Genomic DNA, 20,912 nt, shown 5'->3' on the forward strand with positions numbered 1-20,912 from the left:
GTTAACTGCTAGCTGCCGATGCTAACTGCTAAGATACTATCATACTACCACCGCTTTAGCTATTGTTAGCTGCTACAATGCTACCACAGGCCTAGATGCCACATGTAACTGCCAAGTGCCGCACTACCATCATCTACCCCTGCCTCTCACCAACTGCACCAATAAAAGCGGGGTGGGAATACAAACCCTTGTTCGGGTAGGGGGTAGAAAGTTTAGAGGGTGCTGTAGGTGGTAATTTACTGTGTAACACTTACAGGTGGACCCCTGGAACCAGGGAGACCAGGGAGACCCTGTAGAAACAGACAGACATCAGAAGATAATTTTTTTTCTTTCATTTTTCAACAAATTAGCTCAAAGTGCTTTAGAAATTAATTTTATTATATATATACATATATAAAAAGCAGTTTAGCTGCCTGCGCTTAACCTGCATGTTTATATAAACTTTCTATATCTGTAACTGTGTTATTTATAATTTGTGAATTAACCCCATTGGACCTTCTCTGAGACTATTATTAATCTTATTAGTATCAGTATTTATAAGCTGTGTCTCTGAGTTTGCTGTTACTCACGTTGGTTCCGTCCAGTCCTGCAGGACCCGGATCTCCTGTCTGACCAGGGAGACCCTGTTCACCCTGCACACAGAAACTTCAAATGTAATTCACCGCCAGCCTCAGAGCATGTGACCCTGGACGGTCGCAGATACAGAGCCCCCTCCCTGATCCCCCTCCTCAGCTCCCATATATTTATTTTGGGCTGCACCAGAATCTGTCTGTCTTGGTGCTACCTGGCGTTGCTTCTTGTGTTGTTTGTTGTGTGCTTGTTCTCACCTGCAGACCAGGAAGTCCACTCAGCCCAGCTTCTCCCTGTCAACCACAGAGGCTGTAATGAGTGTTTCATGTTCCTGCTTCATGTTACACACTGACAGCATTACAGCATCATGATTTGACACTAATTAAAAAACAACTATGAATATTATATTTCATTTCTGCCAATAGATCCCCATAAATCCTCCTCACTGGAGCTTTAAGTCATGTTTTACCTGACACACAGCGTTCACTGCGTGTGTGTGAGCCGTGACGCGAGCTACTGATAATTATCTGTTCATGTGGTACAGAAATCTAATTACACACACAAGTTTACCTGCTGCTGTCAGTCAGGTGACCATCTCATCTGGAAACGTCTATCGACTGCTTTGACTGGCTCAAATCAACTGGAGCCGAGTCTCAGGTGTACAGGTGCTGTACATTACAGGTGTATTCATGGTGCAGGCATACTTACAGTGCAAGTACACTTGTAGCACAGGTGTACTTACAGGTACTCCGGGGTACTGTATGAAGTACATTGCTGGATCTCCTGGAAATCCCTTCAGTCCTGGAAAACCCTGCAGAACAAAGCACTGTTACCATGGTGATGATATAATGCTACACCACATACACTGCGGTACACTCTGTATGTTATAGTGCAGTACACTGTGTACTTTGTATCCCTTTTATGAATGTTATATGTACACAGTGCTGTTACATGAGGTGCTGGTGTCTGACAGGTTCAAAGAGTTCTTGTTCTAAAATCAACGGAACAATTATAAACTTCATAATAATGAATACCTGAAACTAAAACCTGAAAATGTACCTGAAGGTACAAACTTTAACTCTTTATTCGTCATTTAATTTAATTTATTCAGAGAGAAACCTGTGTGGATCCCAACACATGATTTCATTTTAAAGATAGAAGAGTGCAGATCTGACAGGTGTGTGTGTGTGTGTGTGTGTGGGGGGGGGGGGGGGGGGGGGGGGGGGGCAACAGGAAGGGCAGGACAGGATGTGTGTCCAGTGTGTATGCAGGAGATACACACTCACACACAATAATTTGTTAGAGACGTTTCTATTGGCTGTGTGTTACTGATCGATCAGCATTTCTCACCTGTTCTCCATCAGGTCCATATTCTCCAGGAAGTCCAGGTTCTCCTCTCTCTCCTCTGGTTCCATTACATCCATCCAGACCTGGAAAACCAGGCCCTCCTGCAGGACCTGGGTGACCCTGAACGCACAAACACATGCTCACAGTCTGACCTTTGACCTCAACACGTCTGGGCTAATCAGAGCAGCTGAGAGGTTGAGGAGGCGGGACCTCTTACCGGGACTCCTTCTAAACCCGGAAAACCAGGAACACCGACACTTCCCTGAAACAACAAACAGTGTAAGAGTTTTAAGTCATGGTTCAGTTCAGTTACAGGGTTACACTGTTAGAAACCACATGGGAGCTGTGAGACCTGTGATTGGTCATCAGCTCACATCAGGGTCAGAACAAAATACTTGAAGAACAAACCAACAAAACCATGTTTATTCACCAAGTCTCCTTTTGGTCCTGCGGCTCCGGTTGGTCCTTCGTCTCCTCTCTGGCCTTTCTCTCCTGGAGGCCCCTGGGGCCCCGGAAAGCCTGGGGGCCCCTGAGGACCCTGCCGCCCCAGAGGACCTGGAGGACCCTGCACAACACAAATAACACAAGTAAAACCTGATAAAACCTGATACTGTGGAAGATGACATAATCTGACGAAAAGGACTTAATAGAACCTGGAGGAACCTGACAAAAACGAATAAAGCCTAATAAAACACGGCAAAACGTGCCAGAGCTTGATGGAACCTGACAGGACCTGCTAGCTAGAACTTGTTACACACTATTAGAATCTGACAGAACGAAAAGAACCGAACAGAATACGGTCAATAAAATGTGACAGAACCTGTTAGAACCTGTTGAGAATGAAAACAATGACCAGCCTCCTCACATCAGCTCTTCAGATCGATTTTGTCAGTTTAGAACACAGAAACCAAAAATACCACAAACTCGGTTCACCTGAAGAGTCTGAAAAAGCTACAGGATGGAGTCTCATTCAGGCAGGAAGTCAATCATCACTGTTTCCATGGTAACACACGTCACACATGCTGATGGTTTCAACTTAACATAAAAAGATTTTTGTTTATTTAGTAGCTCAAATAACTGCTGCCATTTTCCAGGTTCTGAATGTATTACTGAGAAACTTAAATATCCAGGCAATCTCTGAGAATAACAGAGATATTAATATATTACAAAATATCAACTGATGAATTAAGAAGTGATCCTGTTTTTGAGGTAGAGCCCCGTGAATCACTTCATGTGTGGTCTTGAGATTCAACAGATCCATCATGGCTGCCTGGCTCAGCTGCTTCACCTTCAGCACAAACAGAAGCAACAACAAGCTGCTTCCTCTGATTAACTAATTCATCAGCCTGCAGGGGGCGCTGACAGGGACTTATACTGTCAGTCAGCTGAATGCATTAAATGTAGACAGTTAATGTTGTTGTCTGGCCACAGGGGGGCAGCGTGACACCACCACAACACTTTAAATCAACAGACATCATATTAGACTGTGTGTGTGTGTGTGTGTGTGTGTGTGTGTGTCTTAGTGTGTGCATCAGTAATGTGATGTGTGTGTGTATCAATGTGTGTGAGCATATGTTTACGTGAGAGTGTGTGTGTTGTGTGTGATGAGATGTGTGTTAGTGTGTGTGAGTGTATGTGTGTGCATGTGAGTGTGTGTGTGCTGTGTATTGAGTGTGTGTGTGTGTGTGTGTTATGTATTGTGTGTGTGTGCTGTGTATTGTGTGTGTATGTGTGTGTGTACGTGTGTGAGTGTGTGTGTGCTGTGTATTGAGTGTGTGTGTGTGTGTGTGCTGTGTATTGTGTGTGTGTGCTGTGTATTGTGTGTGTATGTGTGTGTGTGTATGTGTGTGTGTACGTGTGTGTGTATGTGTGTGCGTGTACGTGTGTGTGAGTGTGTGTGTGCTGTGTATTGAGTGTGTGTGTGATGAGATGTGACAGCTGTGATCTCTGTTAGTCCTCCCTCTGTCCTTCTTTCTCTGAAACTATTGAACTGTGAAATCACTGAGACAGACGCCTTCCCACAATCCTCTCTGCCTGTCTGCTGCCCCCAGCTGTACAAACACACACACACTAACACAGATACACACTGAAACACACACACACACATTAATACTAATACACAGCTCATACACTTCACACATACACACATCATCACACAGACAGACTGCAGGTCAGTCTGTGTTTGGCAGACAGTCTGCGCAGAGTGACTGAGTGACAGCAGACAGATGTTTGATTGGCTGTTTGATTGATGTTTGAATTCAAACATCTGGACCACACTGTGACTGTGTCTAGAAACATCTGGACCACACTGTGACTGTGTCTAGAAACATCTGGACCACACTGTGACTGTGCACAGACACATCTGGACCACACTGTGACTGTGTACAGACACATCTGGACCACACTGTGACTGTGCACAGACACATCTGGACCACACCGTGACTGTGCGCAGCAACATCTGGACCACACTGTGACTGTGTACAGACACATCTGGACCACACTGTGACTGTGTACTGAAACATCTGGACCACACTGTGACTGTGTGCAGCAACATCTGGACCACACTGTGACTGTGTACAGACACATCTGGACCACACTGGACCAGACTGTGACTGTGTCCACAAACATCTGGACCAGACTGTGACTGTGTCCAGAAACATCTGGACCACACTGTGACTGTGCACAGAAACATCTGGACCAAACCGTGACTGTGTACAGAAGCAAGTATACAAGAAACATCTGGACTGCGGCTGTGCACAGACAAGTGACACTGTTACCATGACAACCTTCTGGAATGTGGGTCACTGAATCATTTTTTTTTTTAATCTGTAAACATTATCTAAAAGATGTTTCTGGACACAGACACTCAGAGTTTAGGAAGGAAGAGGAGTAAAATTCCGACATCACACTGCTGTGTGTGTGTGTGTGTGTGTGTGTGTGTGTGTGTGTGTGTGTGTGTGTGGAATCTGCTGACTGAGTTTAAGGTAAACAGCTGCTAATTTAACACCAATACATTCCTCACTAACACTCCTCCATCTAGCAGCTCATTATTACAGTGTGTGTGTGTGTTTATGTCTGAGTGTTTGTGAGTGTGTGTGTATGTGTGTGTGTGTTTGTGAGTGTGTGTGTGTGCGTGCGTGTGTGTGTTTGTGTGTGTCTTCACTGCATGTTACTGTCTGTGGTTTACGAGCGACAGTGAGGGTGTCACAGGTCTGTCAACAGAGTAAAGTGTATCCAGCTGTGATGATGTCATGATGTAGCTGGGCTCTGATTGGCTGCTGTGTGTGCGCATGCAGAGTCTCACCCTCGCTCCTTTGGCTGGGAAACACTGACAGGTGGAGCAGTCCCGGCCTGCGCACGGCTCTGTCTGGTCCCCCTGGAAACCGAGATAGAATGCAAACATCACAATGACAGTAGTATGACATCAACCATCATCAACATTACATGCCTATGACATCACTGTATCATCATAACAACACCTTGATACTTCATTTTAGTTTTCATTTTAGATCTTTCTTGTCCCATTAGAGGAATTTATTTACTTGACGTAAAACAATACAACACACACATCACTATGACATCCTGTAGGTGTGACCTCATCACGCTAAAGGAGTTCATTGACCAATAATGAGAGAGCAGCAGAGCTTGATTTCAGACATGTTTGTCTCCAGACTTCGAGAATACCTAGAGAGTCTCTGCTTCATTAGAGGTTTGCATACCCCCACAACCCTCATTAGACTACAAGCAATTCCAGAACCTTTACACCCCGGCATCCTCAGAAATAAGTGACCTCGTCCAGGTCAACTGTGAGCACCTGGTGGCCCCCAAATGTTTCCATTTACACCCCTGAGGCCCTCTGGGGCTCAGACGGAAGGAATGACAGAGTGACTACATTGCTGTCCCACCACTGCTAGGCTGGATGTCAGGGTTGACAATCGGGGGGCAGACATAGGTGGGGAGTCTTCGCTTGCTGACCCTGTGCTATCAAAAACTGGCTCTAGAGATGTCGAATGTCACCTCTCGGAGGAGGAAGAGAAACTTGTTGGGGAGTGACTGCGCCTGATCTGGGTCTGAGTGGGGTTTTGTTATTTGACTTCTGTGCAAGTCATTGACTGCCCATTAGGGTACCTGGTACCAGAGTACCTGGGGCCAAAGCTCAGTGACCAATTTGGTAATAATGTCATCAGACCTGCATCCGTATGGATAATTGGTAAAGAGAGGCAGAGGACCCTGTCTGCAAGGTGTTGACCTTTTTCTGAATCCCTGGGGAGGTTCGCGACATGAGTTACCCATGTTCAAAACTGTGAAGGCTGCTCAGAGCTGTGGTCAGAAGGCCGTTGGTACTTTTCATAGCAGTGAACAAACAACCGGCTGCTGGACAACAGCGATGAGGGAGGCTGTCAGGCTGAAGAAGCTGGTCTGGATCACTGGACTACTGATAGGTATCAGCAGACAGGTATCAGGAGGACACCAGGACTGCAGCTTCTGTGGTTCTGTTAACCCCAGATTCAAGAGGAGTGATGTGGTTTAAGACTGTGTCCCCCAGGGTGCCTTGTGGGGGTATTGTGGGAGCCACAGTGCTGGGACCATTACTACAAGTCATCCAGTCCATGTATGACCAGAGTGAGAACTGTGTCTGTATTCTGAGCAGGGACTCAAACATGTTCTCAGTGGGAGGTGGACTGGACCAGGCCGGTTTGCCCGTCACTGATTCTGTTTTGATTTTCATGAACAGGGTCTAAAGGTGCAGCTGTGGAGAGTGATGCTGTGGTGAACTGAAGAGTGTATCGCTGCTTCTTTGTGGATAATGTGCAGACCCAGAATACACTGGAGGGATTATACGAGGCTGGGGAACGCCTCGGGATCCTCCAGAAGAACTGAGGATCTACCTGCTCCCATCACAAACTGGACCAGTTAAATGTATGAATGGATGATACTCCAGCAGAGCGAGTTCTGTGTCCTCTGGTGTGTTTTCTCCTGTTTGTTCAGACTGCAGCACACTGGGTTTTGTGTTTTTGGGTGTATTTTCTCCAGCAGAGTGTTTTGTTTTTATGGTGTATCCTCTGTGTTCAGACAGTGAGGAATGTAAACAGGCTGCAGAGACAGACAAGCATCTTTGAGATTCTCAGGAAGCAGACAGCTGACTGTGTGTGTGTGTGTGTGCGTGTGTGTGTGTGTGTGTATCAGATAACGTCAGTGACAAGCGTGTTCCATTTTTCTGACCCACACACTCTTTGAACAGTCTGAATGAGGACAGATGTGAAGCAGCTTCTGTTCATCAGATATGAATCAAACCATCTGAGCTTTAAACGCAGATCAACACAGAACACTGACGCTGCAGCGGGGGCCAAAACATGTCTTCTAAAAGGGTAACACACATGTTCCTCAATGCACAAAACATAAAGAAATATGTGTTTTCTCAGTGTATGCCGTACAATAAAACACACAATCATTAAACATGGGTAAAGATTCCATAATGACCTTTCAGCGTATTAGAATAAATCCCAGCAACAAACAAATATTCTCAGTTTGAGACTCAGTACAACAACAAGCCTCTCACAGCTTACAGGCTTCACAAGTTTAGAGACTGTGTGACGACTCCAGAGCTGAATAATCCCTTTCAGCTGAAAGGGTGAACTATGAATTATGGACTTTTAGGCTCATTGCCAGGAGTTAGCGAGCTAATCAATGATTACTCCCCGGATGGACTGAGTCTTCCACTGGCTAATACTTAGATGTGCACATTTTCTCAATTCATTAATATTCTGTGAACGGATGTGAGCTGTGGATCATTGAGCTATGGGCTGGAATGATACTGACTCGCTGCTAGGTCCGGATGTGGACCGAGGTCCAGACTTTGAGAAGCTCTGATGTACGCCATATAACAAAATACATTTGTTAATGTATACAGTGCAATAAAATGTGTTCGTTAATGTGCATCATACAATGAAACACACGTTTGTTAATTTGCCGTATTATGAAACACAGGTGTTCATTAAGGTAAATCACACAATAAAACACGTTTGTTATTACACATTTGATAATAAAACACGCGCGTTGATGAATATACGACGTATAAAACACAAGTATTTATTAATGTAAGATAAACCATGTGCATAATAAAACACACCTGTTAATGTACACGGTGTCATAAAGCACGCGTGTTTGTTTTTGTAGATCCTTTAATTAAAACAAGCGTGTTCTTTAATGCATGCTTTAATATAAAGCACATGGTTTGTTAATATATGTCGTACAATAACACACACTTGTATGTAAACACACACCACATCATCCGACACATGTGACATAACGCACGCTGCATAATAAAACATGTATGTTGTATAATAAAACACAAGCTTGCATATACTGAAACACACGTTTGTTAATGTACGCTATGAAAGAAAGAAAAAGCACGTTCATTGTTCAGCGAATCACGAAACACGTGTTTGTTAATGAACGCCATGTAATAAAACATGTTTAAAATGTTTACAATTTTCAGATGACTGCTGGGAAATGTGGGCGGTGCTGATGAAGAGGTGCTGGACTTCCTCTGATGGTGCTGTGGGGGTACATCAGACTGGACAGGTAGGGGACCACTGTTACTGACTGTCCCCCTTCATCCATCCCACACTGAGTGTCCCTGTTGATACACTGAGTGTTTTTTTTTTCTCAGTGGGCCCCAGACGGCGAGTTTCCCAGCATGCAGCAGTGTTTGTGTAGCAGCCACATTCCTGCAGCGTTGTGTAAACCAAGTTATCAGTCAGGCGTGGCTATCAGCAGCAGGAATGTGGCTATCGCTCTATCTGCTGTCACGACTTTGTCCTGAAAGTCTGCACTCATACCATCCTCCCTCCATCAGTCCTCCATTTATCCTCCATCATCACTCAATCTGCTCACACCACCCTCCATCCATTCTCCATCCATCCAACTCCATCAGTCCTCCATCCTCCATCTGCGCTCACACCAGCTGCCACCAACATCCATTAAAGCTCCATCCTCCCACCATCCCTCCATCATCCGTCCATCCGAGACACCGTGCTGCCACTGATTGGCTGAACAGACGGTGGAGCAGCTGATTGGCTGATGACGCTGCTGTTCAGAGACACACTGAACCTGACGACCTCAACAGGATGGAGAGACTCCTCCACCTCCGCAGGGTCATCTCTGCATCATCTGTTCCTCCTGGTTCACTTCACCATCATCCCTCCGTCTGTCCTCCATTATCTGTCCGTCACATCTTTTTATCCGTCTCTTCATCAGTGTTTCAATATTCAGTTAAATCAATAAAGGCTCGAGGACCAAGATCTGATCCCTGAGAGACACCAGAGGACCACAGGTGACCCTCTACTTCCTCCTGCAGGTCAGTCCCACCTGAGGTCACCTGACATCTGAACCTGTCAATCACCTGAACCCAGTGCGCCAAAGACCCTTTGAAAATCGAGATGTTCTGCTGCTTTGGAGGAACCTTTTTCTACATTTCAACCAGATGTACTTTCCATAAATATGTCCATAGTAACTCTACAGGTCTGCTAATTGTGCATTCTCCACCTCCACAGAGACATTCAGAGAAAACATCGTACATCATGGCCGACTTCGAACAGATTAACAAATAAATAAGAGTTTCATATCATTTCAATCGTCTCTGAGTCCAATGAAAAGTAAACACAGAGAGCAGAATTACAGCATTCACGTTAATAGAAAAGCAACGGTAAACGGGCTGCATTTATACAGCACTTTTCTAGTTTCACTGACCAATCAAAGTGCTTCACAACACAAATTAGCATTCACACACACACACACTTACACACTGATGGAACAGCTATCTGGAGCAATTTCAGGTTCAGTATCCTGCCCAAGCCTGGGCGGATCCAGAAAGACTGCCATGTTTAAGACCTGCATGCCGCTTGAATTCCTAGGTGCCACACAAGCCACAATAGCTTCATGGTGAGTTCCGATTCCCCACATTAGCTCATGTTAAAAGACCGTTTACTGGCTGCTGTCACAGAATTTAGGATTGTGGAACATCAGGCAGCAGCAAACTACAACATCACTAAAACACAGGCCCACCTGCGGGCCATCGGAACGGTTCCTTTCTTCCTGTTTACTGTTCTTTCATCTATTAACACAAATGCTGCGTTCAAGTTTCTGCTCATATTACAAACCATTAGAAAGCTCAGATTCTCCTGAATCGACGGATGCAAACAAGACATCACAACGAGAGGCTCAAAAAACACCAACAGCAGACAAACAACCGTTTTCAAACTGATGCAACATTGAGACAACTCACCAACGACATCTCTCGGTGCTCCACAGATGGCTAACACTCGGACCAAAACGGTCTAGAAACATCCACAAAGGTCCAGAAGATCCACCGCAGTCAAGATATGTAGTTGACGACGATGATAATCCGCAGAAAGATGCTTTCTCTTGTCAAATTAGCGGCAACGAGCTCATCTTCTGTTTGCCTTCTGTGTTTTCCTGCTTACGACTTCCGCAAACAGACGTCACGTGTCGGCAGTTGCTCTGTGGAGTCTCAGGTTTCACATGACACCTCATTGACCAATCACAATCTGTCGTGTGAAGCCTAGCAACCACAGAATCAGTGCTTGTTAAACAGAAGGGCCTCCTTTCTGTTCCATGTGGAGATCGAGCCAATCATAGCCTACTTTGCAGATGACTGATGTTTCGAACAGCCAATGAAATTCTGAAGACGCCAATCTGCCACTTCAGTGAGTTATTTACAGCTCAGATCACTTCATATCAAGGATTTCAGTGCTAACAGGGACACTACACACAGTGTGAGGTGATAAGTACAGTAGATGGACAAAATTTAGATTCCACAAATATAAATATAATGTAGATATTATGTAGATGAATACATAGTAAGTTGCCTTTTTGGAGGATGCCTGATATACCATTAGAGAAAACATTAAAAATATTCTGTTTCTGTGGTTTTGTTTGCACTTTTTACTGAACTTGGACTAGTGTTTCCTGCTGTGGTCCTATTGTGTTCTAGTCAGATTTAGTCACCTGCAGGCATCTATTTGCAAAATATATTCAATGATGTGTGTCTTTGCTCAAAGTTATAACACCACTGACAGACTGGGAATGAAATGAGCACCTTACTGAGAAAGGATCGGCACTAGCATCAGAGCTGAGAGTCAGCAGCATCAACAGGAAACGTTTCGCGCTGTGAGACTGAAAGGTGATCAGCAACGACAGGATAAAACCTGCTGTGCTCTCCTCTGATTGGACAGCAGAGAGGAAGCCGTGGTGACGACTCATTGCAACACACCTGAACTGCATCAGTTCACATAAAACCAGTGGAGTCAGAAAACGACTCTCTCTGCTGTGACTGAAGCAGCCGTTCAGAGGAAGAGGAACCTCTTCATCTTCACAGTTAAAGTCCAGTGAAGAAACCAAAGGTGAGTTTGAAATGAGACTGAGATGAACTCACCCCCCGAACTGTTGAAAGAGGTGTCAGGATCAGCAGGAGGCACCTGGAGGAGGAAACGGCAGGTGAGTCAGTGAACAGGTAAAGACCTGGACCAACAGAGTGCAGCTCCGACTGATCGCTGATCAATAACGGGAGGTAACGATCAGCTGAAACTGTTCTGCGGTCACATTCTGTGGGATGAAAGATGCTGCAGGTGCTTCAATCAGCAGAGACTGAAGCATCCATCTGGTCCCCCTGTGCTCACGTTTGCCATGTCAACACTGTTGGAAAGTAACTAAGTACATTTACTCAAGTGCTTTACTCAAGTACTGTTGAGGTGCTTGTACTTGAGTTTTTATTCTATGATACTCTGTACTTCTTACTCCACTACATGAATTTGGCATCTTTAGTTTATATATATATATATATATATATATATATATATATATATATATATATATAAATTAGCTCCACTTTCACCAGCTGCAACACTAAAGTGATGAACACAAGAAATGCATCAATAATTATAATCCAATAAAATGATATATCTTGTTCTGAAAAGGTTCATTCTGCAGCAGTACTTTTACTTTTGACACTAATACATTGGTACTAAGGGTTTGACTGCAGGCTTACTTTTAACAAAGTATTTCTACACTTACTACTTTTACTTGAGTAAATGTGTTGAATACTTCTACCACTGGTCAGCAGTATTTGATGTACTTCAGATAAGCTAAACTCTAATTTTGCATTCAGTCTAAAACTTTATGTTTTGTTTATTGATACATTAAACATGTTCATTTGTACTCTACATGTGTTTCTATAAAGTTTTTTTGTTTTGTTTACCAGAGTCGGGCGTCGCTGCAGGGGGTGGAGCAGGAAGTCAGCACCATCTTGTCCTCTGCTCAGAGGAAGTCCTCCCACTACACGGCCCTGTCACTCTGACCCCGCCTCCAGCTGGTTCTCAGCCAATGAGGAGCCTCTGACACTCCAACGCAGGTGGTTGTCCTGCAAAGACAAATTGAGAAAAAAAACAGAGTTCAGAGTTCATTAAATTCTGAATAAAAACCATCAGATCATTCAAATCTAAGATTTCCACTTCAAGTCCTTTCAGGTGTCTCATATCAGATGTCATTTCAGACTCATTTACACTCAGCCATGGATCTGCGTCTCTGCATCACAGATCTGATAATGATCCGTCTTTGTTGTCTCAGCTACATGTAAATCAGGGTCGGTCCTCCTCCGGTCCAGAAGGAGACTGTGATCCACCTGAGACTGTTTGGCAACTGGCTAAAACTTCAGCAGTGAAGTTACAACAACAACAGTTAGCGAGTGTTAGCTAACAGTTATCCACAAGCTAACAGTTATCCACAAGCTAACAATTATCCACAAGCTAACAGTTATCCACAAGCTAACAGTTATCCACAAGCTAACAATTATCCACAAGCTAACAATTATCCACAAGCTAACAGTTATCCACAAGCTGACAATTATCCACAAGCTAACTATTATCCACAAGCTAACAGTTATCCACAAGCTAACTGTTATCCACAATTAACAGTCAGGTCGAGACAGACAGACAGACAGACAGACAGACAGGTTAAGGCAGAGAGACAGAGACAGACAGACAGACAGACAGACAGACAGACAGGTTAAGGCAGACAGACAGAGACAGACAGACAGGTTAAGGCAGACAGACAGACAGACAGACAGGTAGAGACAGAGACAGACAGACAGACAGACAGGTTAAGGCAGACAGACAGACTTCAGTGAGTCCGTCTTGAACGCTTCTTGGATGCGTTCACACTGAAACCAGATCGATATCTGATCTGCATGAAGTGACTCGGTGTAAATGAGGTCGGAGGAACTTTCCTCCTCAGCAGATGAAAGAAAAACAGAGTCTGAACAAACATGTCCTCCAGACTGCGGCTCAAACATCCAGCTGAAGGCGCAGCCCGGACACTGAGTTGACCTGTCCGCCATTGGCCCATTAACTGTCTGATTACCGTCGACGAGCCAATGACAGAGGAGGAAACCCAGGCCTACCTGAGCAGGTTCTGCTGCTTTCTACTAACTCCACTACATTTAGGGGAGGGAAATGTGGTACTTTTAACTGCACTACAGGTAACTAGCAGCTTTAGTTACTAGTTACTTTACAGGTTTTTACAGTAAAAATAAGATGATTCATTTTAAACGACGGCTCATTAACTTGTTCCACCAAGCTGCTTCAGCAGGAACATCTCATCTCATGTACTGAAGCACTTGAAAAGTGGTTGTCACGCTGAACAGCGATGAGTACTTTTACTTTTGATACTTGAGTACATTTTGCTGATAAAACGTTCTGAATATTTGTAATGGAGTATTTTTACACTTTGGTAGTTCTCAGGATCTCAGTACTTTTCCTCCACAAAACGTCAACTGTGACTCACATTTCACGACTGAACAAACATGTTAACACAACAGTTTTGTGTCTGTGATCAGTGAGTAAAGATTAGTTATCAAAGACTAATTTCTCTTTGTTCTGCCTTAAAATGCTGATTTAAAGTTGATATTTCCGACTTTTAACAACCTGCCAGAGAACAGAACTTCTAGTTATACAGTTCACTGAACCTGCAGGATGAAAAACTGCAGTACAGCAGCAGCAGCAGCAGTACACTGCACTGTGTGCAGTAGTTGAGTAAAAGTACTCCGTTACTTCTCTCCTGATCAGCTTCATCAGCGGCTCATTAACGGAAATTAACCTTTGACGTCAGCGGCTAATTAGATCTTATTGAGCGGCTAATTAAGAGTTAATTAACAACTGATTGATCGGCAGCTCATCAGCAGCTGCAGCGGCTCATCCAAACATCACACAGCAAGAAAACAAGCAGCTCAGGGGAGTCACACACAGGTGAACTTACCTGAAGGTCTCGCGCTCAGTCTGAAGCGTCACGCGGTTTTCATGTCAGAGACACACAGACGAAAAACTCTCAAGTTTATGCGCTAAACTGAAGCCGCAGCGCTCCGCTGCACACGCAACTCAATACCTGTCAACCCGCGGCAAACACCTGCAGGTGCACCCGCCGACACTTCCGGTCCCCAGGATCCGCGCTCCAAAATAAAAGCAGCTCGTTGATGTAGATGGAAACGTTGATCTGACAGATTTTCTTCAGAAAAACGTTGATTTATCAAACCACATTTGTCTCAGTGTTTTCCCGATTGATCTTTGATTGACTGAATAATTTATTAATTGGTTGATTGGTTGATTGATTGATTGTGGACACAATGTGTGATGAACAGCAGTCATACTTTAGATAAAACGCAACATTACCAACAAGTTAGAGTTAGAGTTAGAAACCTAAAATAAAGCTAAAATAAAGTACAAGATACAAATAAATAATAACAAAGTCATTCATTATGAACATCTACATTCAGCTTTCTTAGAGGAAACTATTTTTCTAAAAGAACTTTTTATACTTTCTCCTCATTGTACATGAACTACACCTGGGCAGGTGTGCTGCTGACAGACAGCATGGAAGACGTGTCTGAGTTCCGTCTGTTTATATATACTGGGGTAAGAACATGTTACTCAAGTAAAAGTATCAATACCACAATGTAAAACTACTTGATTACAAGTAAAAGTCCTGCATTGAAAATATTACTTGACTAAAAGTACAAAAGGATTATCAGCAAAATAATTTAAAGTAGTAAAAGTATAAGGAGTCATTATGGGAAAGTATTAAAAAAAAGTTTCTATTTATTAACAAGATAATAATGAATCTTTCTCAGGACGTCAGCAGCTCAGCTTCGTTGCAGGACAAGTCACCACTTTATTATTCTCATTAGTACATGAAGACCTCACATAAATCCTATCTTATGTACTTTACACAACTCAAAACTGTAAATCACAGTTTCTGTATTTGTTTTGTGATATTAGGTCAATAAATTAACTCACAGACTCTGTGGACAGACTTTATGTGTGAGTGCAGGCTTTTATTTTGACAATATAGATCGGAAGTCCGTCACTGAGTGTTGTGCGTTTGACTCCTCTGTTAGCGGACTGTCTCTCTCCATCCCGCAGCAGGTTGCTGTGGACCGACTGGATCAGCTGCACGGACCCCCGCTGAACAGAACCGAATCGAACTGAGCCGAACTGAGACGAATCGGCAAGAGGAGCCCATCCCGAGCTCCGTGAGTTCATCCCGGAGTCAGTCTGGTCAGCCGGGACTCTGCTGCACTTTGTCCGTCCGCATGGAGGCTCCGGGCGGCCTGAGACCAGTCGAGCTGCTGGTTCTGATGCTCTTCTGCTCCCCGGCTCCGGGACACGCCGAGAGGGTGAGTGAACACACCCCGAGACCCATGATGGCTGTAAGTTAGACCGTTTCATCCTGAGGGTGCAGGAGACTCTTACTGTCACTGAGTCAGTCTGTCAATCAAACTTTACAATAATGTATTGATCCTATGATCATTTCCTGTTATCAGGACACCGGTCTGAGAGTGAGGTGATCAATAACTGATTGGATGGATTCACCTTCTGCCTTGTAATGTGTGTGTGTGTGTGTGTGTGTGTGTGTGTGTGTGTGTGTGTGTGTGTGTGTTGCCATGGCAACAGACAGACAGACAGGTGTGTGTGAAGTCAGTGTTTGTTCGGTTTTATTGTTGTGTGTTTTTTAGCATCACACTGAGACCGACAGTGATGGACCTGCCAATGCTCTGATTATTAGTTGTCGTGGTAGCAGCAGCACTTCTGATTGGATGTTAAATGTTCAGGTGTTCACATCATCAGACGTTGAGCTCGTCAGGTGAGGGTTGACATACTGTGTATTATTAATACAACACTGTAGCATCTTCACAGGTCAAACTAAAGGGGTCAGGGTCAGGGTCAGGGTCTTGGCCAGCTCCAGGACAGATTCATGAGAGTCGTCAGGAAAACGACTTGGATGTTGATGAAGACAACGTTCTTCTTCTTCAGAACTCTTCATCTTGTTGTTGAGAAGCATCACATCCTGTAAAGTGGACTCAGATTATGTCCTGATGACCTCTGGTCATGGTGAGTTCTGGATGAGATTAGTTCTGCTCTTTGTGAGTTCTAGTCTTGGTGAGTTCCAGACTAGATGAGCTCTGCTCTTTGTGAGTTCTGGTCTTACTGAATTCTGGACAATATAAATTCTGGTCTTGTTGAGTTCTGGAATAGATGACTTGTAGTCTTGGTGAGTTCTGGTCTTGGTAAGTTCTGGTTTTGGCTCCAGACTTCAGACCCCTTAAGTCTGTTGGCCTGTTCATCATACGTGCTTTGGCCTAATTGGCTGTGTATCATGGTTCATAACCAATCATTGACCGCAGTCCGTGTCTGAGCATGCTCAGTATGTCTTCCTTCTGCCCTGTCCTCCTGTTGTGCTCGGCGTGAGACCAGGGCCTCATGACTGAAGTTGCTAACTAAGCTAGCGTTGCTGTTAATGAGCGAATCCATTAGCAGGTTTGTGTCAGCTGCTACCACAGTGTGGTCTCACAGTAGCCTGAAACATGTTATCAAGAAAATGTTCTGCTTCCTGGTTTCTGGTCGCAGTTCAGTTCTGTTTGATGTCTGGACAAGGGGTTTGGGATGTGATCTGGCTCCAGGTCCATCCATCACAGTCCGACGTGTCTTATTTTACTGACCATGTTCTTTTAATCCTCCAGAGTTGAGCTCTGCAGATGCTTCCACTGTGGAGCGTCTCAGCTTTGGTTTCCTCCAACATTGAGAGACATTCGACGTTAGGACGGACCGATGCTGCCGCTGCAGCGTGCACGAGGACCTCAGCTCTCGGTCTTGTCTTTGTGGACGTTCCATGAGTCTGTTAATCACTTTGGTTCAGACTGAAATGTTGGATGGGTCGTTGTCAACTTTGCTTCAGACGTTGAAGTTCCCCCCAGGATGTGAGAACTTGTGATTGTGATGTAATTGCATTAATCCTCTCACTTTTCACGTTGCGCCATCATCAGGTCGAAGTTTTCACTAGTCGAAGTGCGGCGCCACCATCAGGCTGACGCATTTTTTAGCTGTCAGTTAAAATCTTTAGTCGTAGTTTTAGTAAAGGTGTTCAGGTGTTCATCATGTGACCCTGCGGTCTCTGCTTCAGTCAAAGTGTGTGTGTGTTTTATCGGCAGGTTGATCTGAACACTTTCTACCTTTTTCACTGCGGAAATAAAAGAATGTAAAAAGAATGTCAGACAGGAAATAAAACCTGTCTGTCTCCCTGTCTGTCTCTGTGCAGTCAGTCAGACAGTCTGGTCTCTGTCTGTTGTTTTAGTTCGTCTGTTTTCTGTTTCAGCCTTTTGTCCTGATCTGCTGTTATTACTGACCCAAACACACACACACACACACACACACACACACGCACGCACGCACGCGCGCGCACGCACACGCACACACACACACACACACACACACAGACACACGCACACACACACTGTGGTCTGATCTGCTGAGCTGCAGTGAAAAGGAAAACCGACGTCTCTGAGCGAGAGAAGCTGAACAGTGTATGAAACGATCTGCTCGTTGTTCGAACCACCTGAAGTTCACCTGATCCTGACAGAAACTCTCACATTCAGATCTCTGACGGACGTCTCAGACTGTCAGAATCAGGAGGCTTTGAATCAGTCCTGAGTGAGCAGAGCCCTGAACCAGCAGAGCCCTGAACCAGCAGAGCACTGAACCAGCAGAACACTGAACCAGCAGAACACTGAACCAGCAGAGCCCTGAACCAGCAGAAAACTGAACCAGCAGAGCCCTGAACCAGCAGAAAACTGAACCAACAGAGCACTGAACCAGCAGCCTGTACAGGAGCTCGCCGCTTGCTGCTGCCGTCAGTCCGTCTTTCATTTGTTTCACTTCATTGTTTTCATGTCATCTTTTTCTGATATAATTGCAAACACACACACACACACACACACACACACGCACGCACGCACACACACTTCTCGCTGTGCTGTATTTCATAATAACACTTGAATCGAGTTTTTTCATGAACACTTTTCTGTCTGTGTTTCAGTTTCAGTGATATTTGAAACTGTCTGTCTGCTTCCTGTCTGTGGATCGTTTGTTTCTCTGTTGGCCTTTTATTCGACCTGAATTCTTTTGGATAATTTGATGTTCGGTGAAGTTAATGTTTGACGTCGTGTTTTCACGTCACAGTTTGCGGCTGTATGGAAGGTCGTGAGGGTCAAACATGTCGTCTGGTGCGCGAAGACGAACGAAGATAATCTGATCTGTAGTTCAGACGCAGAGACTCTGCAGGTCTGTAAAACACCTGAACCATCAGAGTAGAGGAGATGTAGAACATTACCCACGATGCCCTGCTGCAGGACGTGTCGAGACATCGTGCGTCCTGTGATGTGAGACAGGAATGAAGATAAGACGACATCGGGCCTTCATCGGCCTGTCTGTCTGACTCTCTGCTGGTTGAGTTTATCGCACAGGAAGAGCACTGTTACACCTGCAGGATACATGAAGGTGTTTGGGTTTAAACCCACAGAAATATGTCGGACAGATAAAGACATCATGAAGAAACATGCTTAACTACTTCACTCCAGTCTAAACCTGAGCTCGAGCTCAAGGTGAGCCAGAACTAAACTTCACCACCGTTCCACCTGCAGGATACGTGAAACTGTTTGAGGGTGCAGAGAGCCACCGGAGTCTGTCTGTTGGAAACCTACCTGGACCTGATGGACATTAATTCAGACCTGTTCAGTCTTAGGATGAATGAGCCCTTTTACCTTTTTGTTTCTTACCCTTTTGTTTTAGTTAAACTTCTTAACGTCGGCGGACTGTGATGAAAATGTGTTATTCTTACCACCGAGACCTGATCAGACTAAAGAGAATCTGGACTGACTCTGGTCCTGGGTTTGAGACCCTGTTACGACCTCAGTTTATCAGATGAATCAACACTGGAATAATAAACTCACACATTCTTGTCTTCTTTCTCTGCAGGTGTGTCACTGCAGCGGGAAGTCCTTCTGTCACTGTGAAGGGGTCAAAGGACAAAAGGTGAGAAGATCTCAAACCGAACACAGGTGGGACACAGGTGTTATCTCGATGTCAGAGCGGGAAGTATGAGATCTGAAGAGCGCAGACTCAAGGTTTACATTTATGTTGCAACCTGCACCAGTCAGAGGGCGGGACAAGAACCTGTATGAAGCCTGACAGGCATAGCCCGGGCACAGGGTCCACAGAGAACCGGTCTCTGTAAGCACAGGACGATAAGTGAAGTGACCAAGATGAATGATGGTTTAGGTTTGGGGAACTCTGGTGACATCATCCTGACTGGTTAGACTTCACTTGTCCTGGATCAGTTTGTGTTTGCAGTTTGCTGCCCTCAAGTGGTGACCTGCTGTCACTGCAGACGTCCCTGAGGCTGCCAGGACCTGTTATGGAGTTTTATGGGGTCCAGCAGAACTCACATGGGTCCACTCAGATCAGATGTAGGTCAGTGGGTTCTTGGTTGAGGTCTACTGGGTCTAAGTTATATTGGAGCCAGTCTGATTGAACTGAATCCATTTTCATATCACTGCCTTAGGCTGCACTGTGAATATTACTACTATTACTACTGTTAATTATTGTTATTATTATATTTTTTGTACAGAACGTTTTCGTGTAAAGATGCAGCCTTATGGGCTCATAAAACAGGATTAAAAAGGAGGTCGGGCCAAAGACAGAAATGACAATAAATACAAACAATAAGTCAACATTTAAAATCAAATATAGTAAAACATTAAAAATAACACTAATAAAACCAAGAAGAAAAATGTATGTAGATACCAAAGATAAAAAAAGATTCAAATAAGGGAGGAGATTTGAGCTCTACTGCAGTCTGATGTGTCTGAGGTACCTGAGACCACCCAGGTGTGAACTCTGTGATCTCAGGTGTGTTCAGCTGGAGAATAAAGGCTGGTTCCTCTCTGCTGAACATGAAACGTCCGTCTGTTCGCTCAGGAACCTGAATGCACCTGGACCACAGCCAGGATCCTTGTACACCTGACTTGACCTGAATGAATGGCATGTGACCAAATGACATACGTGACTGTTGGAGAGTACCAGCAACAGCCTTAGCGGACCTTCGGTGGTTAATTCAATGAAGTGGTTGCAGTTTGCTTTTGGTTCGGGAAAAGATCGTGGGTTAAAATCAGTACTCTTACATACGTACTGTAACTTCGGTATGTGTAAATAATTACACGTACTTCATTACGTAAATAAAAATATGTCAGTGTCGACTTTCGATTTCACTCTGGACATGAACGGCTGGCTCCTGCAGGAAAGTCCTGTGTTTGTTTGACTCATCCGTCCATGCCGCCTTCCTCAATATTTGGACTTTCTTGTTCTTTACACTATGTTACCTGACTTCCTCCTTTGCTCCTGTCATAGTTACTCTGGCCACTAGAGGTCGCTGCGGGATGTTAAACGGAAATATGGGTCGTAATAACCTGCTTGCACAGTCAAGCTGTACGGCCGTTTTACTGGGTAGAACGAGCTGGAACTCATTCAGGATCCGTTTTAGCTGGCGTCACCTGTGTTATGTGTTAATTTGAGTTTACCCGGTTAACTGAC

General features: G+C 44.5%; 2 protein-coding genes across 2 annotated transcripts in view; one reads left to right on the forward strand and one right to left on the reverse strand.

The window, feature by feature from the left end:
• Positions 1–14,387, reverse strand: part of col4a4 (collagen, type IV, alpha 4) — a 38,433-nt gene extending 24,046 nt beyond the window's left edge. The window contains exons 1-11 of the mRNA XM_041940226.1: positions 14,251–14,387; positions 12,197–12,358; positions 11,375–11,417; positions 5,222–5,293; positions 2,348–2,482; positions 2,135–2,179; positions 1,921–2,037; positions 1,313–1,381; positions 828–863; positions 570–632; positions 255–290 (exon numbers count right to left, since the gene is read on the reverse strand). Of these exons, the coding sequence (XP_041796160.1) occupies positions 255–290; positions 570–632; positions 828–863; positions 1,313–1,381; positions 1,921–2,037; positions 2,135–2,179; positions 2,348–2,482; positions 5,222–5,293; positions 11,375–11,417; positions 12,197–12,243 (663 nt within the window). The 5' untranslated portion in view covers positions 12,244–12,358; positions 14,251–14,387. The remainder of the gene's footprint in view (positions 1–254; positions 291–569; positions 633–827; positions 864–1,312; positions 1,382–1,920; positions 2,038–2,134; positions 2,180–2,347; positions 2,483–5,221; positions 5,294–11,374; positions 11,418–12,196; positions 12,359–14,250) is intronic.
• col4a3 (collagen, type IV, alpha 3) overlaps positions 13,347–20,912 on the forward strand; it is a 33,299-nt gene continuing 25,733 nt past the window's right edge. The window contains exons 1-3 of the mRNA XM_041940227.1: positions 13,347–13,474; positions 15,411–15,664; positions 19,299–19,355. Of these exons, the coding sequence (XP_041796161.1) occupies positions 15,581–15,664; positions 19,299–19,355 (141 nt within the window). The 5' untranslated portion in view covers positions 13,347–13,474; positions 15,411–15,580. The remainder of the gene's footprint in view (positions 13,475–15,410; positions 15,665–19,298; positions 19,356–20,912) is intronic.

Source organism: Chelmon rostratus, chromosome 7 (genome assembly GCF_017976325.1).
Source record: "Chelmon rostratus isolate fCheRos1 chromosome 7, fCheRos1.pri, whole genome shotgun sequence".
In the NCBI taxonomy this organism is placed as follows: domain Eukaryota; kingdom Metazoa; phylum Chordata; class Actinopteri; order Chaetodontiformes; family Chaetodontidae; genus Chelmon; species Chelmon rostratus.